The following is a 10,832-nucleotide window of genomic DNA, read 5'->3' as shown; positions in this document are numbered from 1 at the left end:
AATTCTTATCTTTCCTAAGTCTTTTATTAAATATCTATAATTACAGTAATGTAAGCAAACTAAAATGATTTATAGTCTTAGAATTTCTAAATATAAATTTAAAATTTTAAAAGTTAGGGTAATACATAGGATGCTTTAGCTCCATGCTTCCTTAAATATCTTTAATAACATTTTCAGTAATTGCTGAACTGATTGGTCTGAATCTCCCCATGCTTTCCTGTTTTTATATGCTTTTTGCCAAAGCTGTTTTAAATTTCTTTCTGCAGCATCTTACCCCCACTGTATCTTCTCTTTCCTTTCCTCACATGCTTTATCAAAGCAGATGTTATCCAAGCAGGTGAAATGGAGAGTGGAGACAGTTGTCCATATAATTCTGCAAACCTGATATGGAGTAAAAGAGATTTAGAGAGATAGAATTACCCAAATAACCATCTGTGTTGGTCAATTGTTCAACTTCTTGTTTCATTTTGGCAGGACAGCTAGAGATGGAGTGAATCTGTGAGAGAGTAGATCATTGAACAGAAACAAGGATAACCTTTTAGACAGATATGTTCTACCTTCTCTAAGGGGAAATCATGACGTACTAATTTGGGAAAGTGGTCTGAGAATGTAATGAGTCTGTGATAGAGGAGAAATTGGTAAACACTATTTGTTTAGACCTTTAAAGTGCCTTGCATAAGTACCAGCCTGAAAGTGGGTTAAAAGAAGATGCAAACAAATAACTACATTATAGTTAGATTGGGAGGAAATGGTGAGGACAGAGTAATTTTGTTATGAACAGAGAATGGGCAAGGATAACAGGGGAGAGGGGGGAGATAAATTGGCATTTCTTCAATGAGATAAGTGGTGATCAAAGATCAGGGCTGGACCCATTCTGATTCCACATTTTTATGGTAGTCTAGAAGGTTTTAGTAATGAAAGTAAGTTTTGGTAGAAAAATGTCAAATTAAGAAGGACATGACTTGACATATGAATAGAAAAGTGGTTAAATGGAAATCATTGCTTGTGGGGAGTTGGGAGGGGTCCGTGTTGTACTCTCATAAACAAGGACTTTGAACTGAAACCAGTGATTCCCAAAACAGGACCTAGGAGTCTTGGGTTCAGGCCTCTTCCTAGGTCAGTTGACCAAGTCAAACAAATGCTAGCCATTAAACTCTAGTGGTCACATTAGTCAATCTTGTATATCACAGTAAATATTATGTACAAGTCTAGCCATTGTTGTCAAGACAGGTATACAGCATAGCAAGACATGGAGTTGTATGAAGACCTCAAGATTTTTCAGTCTGTGATGATAAAAATCAGAGGGAATTATTATAATTTGTAAAATCAAAAAGTGTTTGGGAAATTGCATATCAAATTTCAGAATACTAGACCACGAACCATCCCCAGAACTTTATAGAAGAGGTAATTTTAGTGTCAGTGAGAGGAAGAAGCACATCTTAAGGAATTTTTACTCAGGGGTTATACCAGCTGTATATGTAAATAAACTCAGGAAAAATTTCTATGAATACATGGTCTAGATGGGCATTTGGAACACATTTCTAACTGTTTCCAGTTTATATACTTTAGTCAAAACCTATCACAATAATTTATGTGATGCCATTATCAGACAAAGAGTATTATTGGGTTCGCTAGGTTCCAATCCTGCCTAAGGTGACACTTCTTTTACATTGGCTTAAATAACTTGTTCTTCATCTTTGAAGAGCAGTTGCATGGTCCATTTTTTCCTTTTTATGTTTTTTGTCATATTAATTTTCTCTGTTTTTTTCTTATATTTATTCCCTATATAACAGTGTACCAGAATCCCAGTGTCTGGTCTTCCTTTATACCAAAGAGATCACAAGGATTGGAAAACAAATTTACATTCTCCTGAACATTTTTCAAATCTCAGAAAGCTTAAATTCAGTTTGAACTTAGAAGCTGAGTATGCTCATGTATTCCAAAGCCATCAAATTGAATTTACCCTTCCAGAAGGTCATCTTAATGCCACAGCCAAAATTTACCCAATGGTTGTGAATAAATAACCAGTAAGAATAATTTTTTACTATTTTAACAAAAACCATGGGATAAAGTTAGAATAAATAACCTACATTTAATTGATGTGGTTTTGGCAACAAGCTTAGTTTTTTTAGCTTGTTTCAGCCGTACAGATGAAGAGAAGGATGTGCAAATAAACTACAGATGGAAGAACAGATCCCTTTAAGTTTCCGTTGCCAGTACCACATGTAGCTTAAAGATGTTTAGGAAACTGGAGATAACAAAGAGTTATTTACATGACTACTTGCATTATAGCAAAGTGTGCCAATTAATAAGATGGTGTTAATATTAAACACCCACAAGTTGCTCTTTCTGGCTGGTGAATTGCATCAGGTCCTCATTGCATATTTAGCTGAAACTTTTGTAGATATGATGGAAGTCTCAAAGTAAAAAGAGAGTTTGAGTATGAAAGTTTTCTGTTTTCCTAGAATTTAAGAGGATTGAAGGAAAAAAAGGGGTTACTAAAGTAGTTTGTTCGAATCTTTAAGTGGGTAGGTCATTGGACAGAAGCAAGGATAAGCTTTTAGAATAAATATACTGTAAGTTCCCTAACTGAAAATTATAGCATACTAATTTGGGGATGTTCTCTGAGAATATCATTAGTCTGTAAATAAGGAAGCATCAGTACATGTCATTTTTTAGGCTCCAAAATGGAATTCTCAAGAAAATGGACTCCATCCTTTCTATACATGAGGAAACTTGCAGTGAACTCCAAGTAAGCAGGGTAGTTGTTTAGTAAAATGTATCCATGTGTTGCAGTATAACACTGACTGCACAGATGACAGTTGGGTTTGCCTTGGATTCCAGGACAATATGTGTACTAGGTACCTACAGGTCACCTCTCCCTGACAACTACTTATGGAATCTTATTGAGTACCTGCTTCACAATGAGCAGTATTCCAGGCTTATTTAAAATGAGCTGTGATTATATGAGTCAGAATAGTTTTTTTAAAAAAACCCTTGTTGTCACTCAGCAAGCAGGTAGCCAAGCATGTCTTCAATGGCAGTCTTTCTGACTCCTGTACTCCAGTCTTTCTGAAGCCTATACATGCTCTTCTCACTTTATTCATCTGAATATTCAGAGTAACTTGAAGCAGAAGTTAGGTTTTCTTCAGCTTATCCTATAACAACATACATTACAGATACGTTAAAAATACCAAGAGTTTGGGTTTACAAATTCAAATGAAAAGGGATTTGTGAAATAGGATCTGTGAGAAGTTGAGATGCTTGAATCTACAAAAGAGAAGGCTGAGAAACAAATTAGTTACTGGCATTTTGCTAACACCCAAAATCATGGGTAATTCAGATTCCACTCACTTGGAAATTTATATGAAATCAACTTTTCCCTTTGCAGCTATTTATAAAGATAGTGTTGCTATGTGAAAGAATATCGTACAAAACGAGTTTGGAAGAAGCATAATCAATGCAGTTAAGAGAACAATTTGTTTTAAAACAGAACAACTCACTGTTCTGTGTAAATGCCTATAGGAAGCTACTGGGTAATCTCATCTCCTCACTACAAATGGCCCCCAGGAACTTGACTCTGTAAGAATTTAGTTTTCACACTACTGTGGGTGCTGTTGTTAAATGGGATGCTGGCGTTCCACATGGCATCTAGAATCCCTGAGGATGAAGGCCAGAGTCATGGTGCCACACTGGCTTTTGCTCGACCTGGGACATGCAGGCCCAGTGATACTGTGGGGTTGCTTTGGGGACTGAGGAAGATGCTAAACAGCCTTCCACTGGCTGTCCTTTGTCTTGGTAACCCACCCTTGTTCTGAGGACTTGGAAGTACTAAGAAATCAGTCTTTAAATTATTCAATAATTCTGAATGATGTTATCCCTCTGGCCATCTGAATTAATGAAGTCTGGCTGTATGTGAAAAATAGCTACAGAGAAGAAGGAAATCAACTGTTTGCTTTGGTTGCTGGAGTCAGAACAAAAAGAAACAGATTGAGATTTTACACAAAAAGATTCACACCCAATGAATATAAGGAGGAATGTTCTGGAAATCAATTGCCTTTTCATCCATCTGTCCATCCATTACACATCAGTGGGGCTGAGTGCGTGTTAGGCACCGTGCTGAGCACTGGAGATGGAGAATGAATCATTCTGCATCAGCCTGGTGCATATCATCACTGTCCCGTAGAGTAAGGGCAGTGAAAGGATCAGGAACGGGCTTATATGGGAGCACTGAGGAGATGAATAAAATCCAGTTCTGCCCCCAGGATGCTTACACTCTACTAACACTTATTTTGAGAACTGCTGCCATTTACCGAATAAATTAGGCTAGGTGTGCCAGTTCCATGCATCATGCCGGGTTTATCACATGCTTTGTGTCTAGTTCTCAAAGCACCCAATAATGAAGAATGTGATGTAATTTTCACATGAGAAAACTTCAGGGAGCAGCAGGGTAACACTCATTGGAAAGATGAGGGATTTTATATCACACACCCTAAATTACCAGTTTAAAAATTTCCAGTGGAAACACTTCTCCATAATTTCTTCTCCACCACCATCCCACACAGAACCTTACCCACAAGCTGTTCATTTCCTGCAAACACAGCAGTGCCCCTCTTTCCTGTCACCTGATGTCAGACAATATTCCTAACCCAAGCAGTCTTAACAGTCTTCCTCAAAAAGGAGGGCCTTATAGAAAGTCCTGTATCTGCTAAGAGACTAGAAAGCTGTCCTTCTCCTTGCATGCCAAACATGTGCAAGGTAATGCATGCAAGATGTCAGTAAAAGATCCCAAGTCTATTCTGTAAGTAAGAGATTCCCTGCCATTCTGCTGCTGGCCTGCCCTGATGGGTCCCAGATGTGTTGAGATGGAGATTCCTCAGGGGCCTGCGGGCTGGTGTTTTCCTTGGTAAGCCACATATTTTTTAATGTGTGCCATGGCTTTAAAAGGACTGGGAAGCAGTGCTGTAAGTTATCCCATGAAATGTCTGGGGTAGGTGGTGGTGACAAGCATGAGAGCCTACCTTGAGAGACAGAGAGAAGGCCAATGGCAAGATGGGAATAGGTGAGAGGGCTGACTAGGGTCAGAGATGTAATTGGTGACCTTGGGAGAATGAAGCCTGCTGGCACATCCAGCAACCCATCCCTTGAGCTCATTAGTAAGTCCCTGTTGGCAGCTGTACTCCCAGCCACAAATGTGAACTCACACTTGTTGAGAGCAAGTCAACTCATGGAAGATACAAGGCAGGTTGTCCCTTTGAGCTTTGTGCCTACACCAGCCATTTAATTATTTTGTGAGTTCTTCTCTGAGAAAAAACTGGCTCCAGAAGTAAAGTATCTAACACTTTTCAGGTTACAATATTTTTATGAATTGCAAGAAGCTGGTAGTGCTTTAAAGAAACTACATAAAGATTGTGTCAGCATTTTCAGTATAAACTCCAGTTTCCAAAGGTTTATGCATTCTAAAGAAATTTGCTTGAGGGTGAAACTTGGCATATGTCTGAGCCCCTGACTGTCCACACCTCATTTTGTAGGTACTTGCAAACAAGTCTTCACATTCACTACATTTGGCATTTGGAATTTTTAGAAATAAAAAATGGCCTATTTAATAGCAGGTGGTTTCTGAGATTAATGCCAGTGCTCACAATTCTCAGAGAATCAGAGAACTTGGGAATTGCAAAAGTCCTGTTTTGCAGATTCTGATATGACACTGTTCTATGTTGAAGGAAAAGGAAAGTAAGGAAACAGATGGAGAAAATGTTGATGTCCTCAGAAGGGTACCAGGCTTAGACTTCCTTCACCATTTTTCTACACCAAATTCCTCCTCTGCCCTATTTTCTGCAACTGTCCCATGGCCATGTGTTATAGGCCAGGCAAACATGTGTGCTTTGCATATGGGGCCTATCCCAAAATAACCACAGAACAGGCAGCCAAGAATTCCACTTTTTGAATCATCATTTGAGGGGGCTGGATTAAGTGTTCTCCAAACCATAAAATAGGTGTGGGAGAGAGACAAAGCTAGAAAAACATTGCCCTTGGAGGCAGTGCCCATCACCAAACTGGGCAGGCCAAGTAAACTCTAGAAAAACCCTCACATGGAAGTCTAAGGATCCAGTCCAAGAGGACAAAGGGAAAGGACTAGGCAAATGTGTTTTTTCAAGAACTATGTAGATGAGGATACACAGGCATCCTGAATAGGGGTGGACAACTGGGTAGGTGCTGGGAATGTTGGTAGTAGACTCCAGCCTCAGAATAGGGAGCCCAGGAACCAAGCTAGAATTCTGAGGCCAGCACCAATTCCAGAAGGGAATCTGGGCACCTCGTCTTGGAGCCGGGCACCACGCTGTGAGTCTTCTGCTCACATGGCTGCCTCGGTGGCTTTGAACTGAGCAGACCCACTTTTGGATTACATGTGCTTTTTAGGAGAATCAGTGTAGGTGGTTAAGAGCATGGTCTTTATAGTCAAGCAAGACTAGATTCAAGTCTAGGCTCTTTATTTATAGCATATAGCTTTGGGCAAGTTGCTTAACCTCTTAGAGCCATGATTTTTCACTTGTAAATGGCAATAATAATTCTTACCTTATAGAGCCATCAAGATAAAGAGATGATAAAAAGATAGCAGTGAACTCCTGGTAGCTGTAACAAACAGCCAAACTTCTGATGACCCATCTTCACAAAAGAAAAAGAGCCCCTAGTGTCCTGCTCTGCTGAGCACTCCTTGGTTCAGGGGTAGGTGGTCCTGAAGATGCTGGGAGTAAATCGTTAGGGCAGACAGCCTGTGGCATATGGGGTCCAACACATCAAGGCCATGACATCCCATGAAGCTTTGATTCCCATCCCCAAAGACTGAGTTGATTCTGATGAAGACCCACTTACTCCTTTGTGAGTCTGAAATATTTCAGACTTTGAGAATTGCCCCAAGTACAACATGTGGACAGGCTAAATCTGAAGAATGTAAATATCTAGGCTAAAATTAAGAAAAGACGCAGAAGTCTGAATAGCAAGGTCTGACTTTTTAATTTCTTCTGGCAGTGTCTCCCTATGAAAACAACTGCTCATTTCTCAAAAAGGCCATTCTGTAACATTAAGTCCCCTTGACTGAGGAGATGATGACTAGAGAAGATAATGAATAATCCGTAAGGCTGGTTGAAAGTAGAGCTGACCAGGTAGAAGCCTTGCAATGAGTGGGGCTAAAACTTAACCGTTGTGATTCTGGGAACAAAGAGCATCTGTCAAACTATAGCTATATGATTCAGGATTCCTGCAGTCCATGACCAATCTCTGAGATCTGATGGTATGTGAGATGGGTAAATGGCACCATACTGGAGCGGAGGATACCTGCATCTTCTTACTAAATATCCATTTAGAGACTGCAGTCTCTCTGTTAATAGAGACCTCATCTTCCTGGTACTTCCAGAACCAAGCACCAAACCTACTTGAACCTAGAAAAGCCAACTCAGTACCCACTGTACCCGTTTGTTTTTACCTTAGTATTAGGAAATTCCCAGAATTCTACTACTAACTTACAACAAAGAGGTTTCGAGGAGGGTGGGGGAAAGGGCATATTCTGAAGTTTTGATACTAATTGCTTAGCATCAAATGAGATTATGTATGAAAGGTACTTAAGGATAAGCTATTTTCCTATCAGATATCTACCAACAGGTAGTAAAAATACTAAACATTTTGCATATGTCGCCATTCATTATCTCATTTATTCATCTTTCTCACAGTGTGCTTCGTGTCATTCTAAATTCTACTGATTTGATGGTGAAAATGTTTTAATCCTCACTGCAACCCTGAGGCCCCAAAAGGTTAAGGCCCTTGCCCAAAGTTTCACCCAGTTAGATATTAGTAGAGACCACATCACAAGCCACTTTTCCATAAAGTACTAAAGAAATGGTACCTGTGGGTATTTTGATACCAAGATTAAAATTAATCTATTATATTCCCCACCTAGTGGTGTCTAGCTAGAGCTAGACTTACAGATGAAACTGAGGAAGTTTCATTCCAAGATAATCAAATGAACAGTAGACTTTTTGAGTGGCAAATAGATCTTGGAAGCTGTCTCATTGGCTTGGATAAACCACACTGTCATTTCAGAAATTAAATATGTAATAATTTTTTCAGATATTGCATTTTTGTCTGTTTATAAATTTTTTTGAAGATGAGACATAATTAACCATATGTCACATTCATGGTGAAATCACCTTAATTGGTTCTAGAGAATAGTGGGATCCCTGGGAGTGAGAAGAAATCCAGAGGGGATGTGGAATATACTATAAAGCATATGTACTTCACAGGGCCTGGTTTTCCAAAGTTTTGCAGTTTCACATATTGACCTTGCAAGGACAGGAAATTTTCCTCAGGCTATAAGTCTCTGTTGCAAGATAAGAATTGTGGCACAGCAGGTTGCTGGCTCAAAGACAGACTAGTTACTGATTGTTATGTAAAGATACTGAGAAATTGCTGTAAGAAGGAATGTTTGCTAAGATCAAGCTTGTGTTGATAAGATCACTTAATTGTCTACCAGAATGTCATCTGGCTTGTTTCACTGAAAGTTACCAACCTATACTGTTAAACTATAATCCCACCTATGTTCTCTTCCTGTAACTTCCTGGTCTGAAAAATAAATGCAGGAAGAGAACCCCAATTTGGTGTTAATTTCCCAAGGAAGGGATCCCTTTTGCTGGAGGGTTCCAGCGGGAGATTAACCACTTTGGGGCCTCTCACTGCTCAGAAGAGATGGGCTTTGAGTAATTCTTTGCATCTCTGTCACCCAGGGGAAGTGGGGTGACAAATCCATGGGGGGCAAAGCAACACAAAGCAACAAGGGTACTGCTGAATTTTGTCATTGCATAAAGTGAGAGTCAAAGACAGAAAGCAGCTCTGCCATCTTCTCAATAAGACCTAAAGTGGCAACTGGGTTACGGGAAGCCCACATGATAAGTGACGTTATGATGGGTGTGGTACCCTTTGGGGTGACCCTTCTAGCATGTCAATTACTTGTCCTCACAGTCAAATTGAGAGGCCAGAGATTTAGTCACCTGCTGAATGGAGGATAATTCATGCAAGAAATACATAATTACCTTTGTTAGGACATGACTTCAATTTGTTAGGTGTGCTCATTACTCATCTTAGTTCAATTAGTAAATTTCACCTAATTGGTTGATGTCATGTGATTCCCAGATTGAAGTAAGATGATCAAAAATAATTTTTGGTCTCTGATCTGATGACTGTTCCTTCCTATTATAACTCCAGAGCACCATCCAGGGTATATGCACGTGTGACTTGCTGCCTGTAAGAGGCTGACCTTCTTACCTCATAGTAGGAGAAGGGAATGTTTTCACGTCCAAGTAAATGTCTGTTTCATGTGCCTCACTGGAAGTTTACTGCACCACTAATACTATTTCCAAATGTTTATCATTTTCCTTTTTCTTAAATTCTTGCTTCCAGGTGTCCCCTTTCCCCCACATCATACCCAAATACCCATGATCCTTCTATCCTTTCATATGCACCTTCTCTAATACTCTCTCTGTTACTCTAACTCAGAATCGAACTGCCAGATGAGAACATTGGACAGTGGGATCGGAACCTTCCCGCTGCCAGATTCAGGAAATCGCTCAACAGGACGGTACCTGTGCCAGCCAGACTCCCCAGAGGACCCTGAGCCCGTCCTGTCTCTCCAGCCAGCCCTTTCCATGGCTGCGTCCATCAGAGCCCAAACCCTTGAACAAGAAGTGCCTTCCTCCACAGACAGCCAGCGCTCTGCAGATAGCACCATTGTTCATTCTGTGTCCGACCCCCTCATGACTGCCAGAGGGATGCGACCTCTTCAAAGTCGTCTCCCCAAGCCAGCCTCCTCAGGTAAAATGCCAATTGCCTTTCAAATTAGACTGTGTTTCTGCCCATAAAAAAGCACTTGCTGACAAAAATGGAAAACTTTCTGAGAGGAGTTAGTCAGTGACCTCTGCCCGATGAATGTCCTCCACCGAAAACTAAAACTGTATGTATGAGACATTATCTACTCATAGTATTACATCAAGGAGTGCACATATAAAAAGAAACAAATGTGTGAGCTCCAGTATTTGGATATGTAAATTGATTAAGAAAAAACCATACAATATATACATTGTGGGATTTTATATTATAAAATTTAACTCCAGTTATAGACCAATTTAGGCTCAAGACATAAGTTTAGCTGAAATGTTGTTTTCCCCCTAACCAGAAACATATGTCTTTTGATGTACTCCTGTCCTGTTCAAATATATTTGTATGTTGAACTATAAAAAACTTTGATATGGCAGCAGTAGATTGAGCATTAACTGCGGTAGGACGGAATGAGCATTCTCACTGGAAGTACCATCCTTTGTCGCAGTCAATTGAAACATGCCCTCATGATTAAAGACAGGGCCAGGCTAAGGGTCAAAGTTTTTTCATTGCTCCCACAAGATTAAAAATATTTATTGCAGCCCAGGATGACACTAAATAATTTTTAACTTGTATGGCTTATGTTGCTTTTACAATATGCATAAGTATATAAGCTAGAACTCCAAACTGAACACTTTCATCTATGATTTGATGATTAGGAACATGCACATGTGGAGATTATACTATAGGCTTCTGAGAAATTAGAAAAGACTTTTAATTAAACATCTTTGAATAAATGTGATTGGACTCTTCCCATGGCTGAGTTCTGCCTTCACACAGTAATACCAACTGCCACAAGTGTTTCATCACACACTTATGCTCATTCCAAGCCAAGGCTACATTTTTAAAGGCCATAATGCATATTATTTTTGAAATAAATGCATTGTTAATTAATGGCATAGTTTCCA

General features: G+C 39.6%; 1 protein-coding gene across 1 annotated transcript in view; it reads left to right on the top strand.

Moving 5' to 3' along the window:
- Positions 1-969: 969 nt before the first annotated feature.
- Positions 970-10,832, top strand: part of LOC103610499 (nck-associated protein 5-like) — a gene marked incomplete at its 3' end in the record, with an annotated part of 15,139 nt that continues 5,276 nt past the window's right edge. Inside the window, exons 1-3 of the mRNA XM_008594655.1 lie at positions 970-1,026; positions 4,102-4,111; positions 9,547-9,861. Coding sequence (XP_008592877.1) covers positions 970-1,026; positions 4,102-4,111; positions 9,547-9,861 — 382 coding nt within the window. The remainder of the gene's footprint in view (positions 1,027-4,101; positions 4,112-9,546; positions 9,862-10,832) is intronic.

The sequence above is a fragment of the Galeopterus variegatus genome, unplaced genomic scaffold (assembly GCF_000696425.1).
Source record: "Galeopterus variegatus unplaced genomic scaffold, G_variegatus-3.0.2 Scaffold11242, whole genome shotgun sequence".
Taxonomy (NCBI): Eukaryota; Metazoa; Chordata; class Mammalia; order Dermoptera; family Cynocephalidae; genus Galeopterus; species Galeopterus variegatus.
The sequence above is the reverse complement of the archived record's forward strand: the minus strand, read 5'-3'. Positions and strand labels throughout refer to the sequence as shown.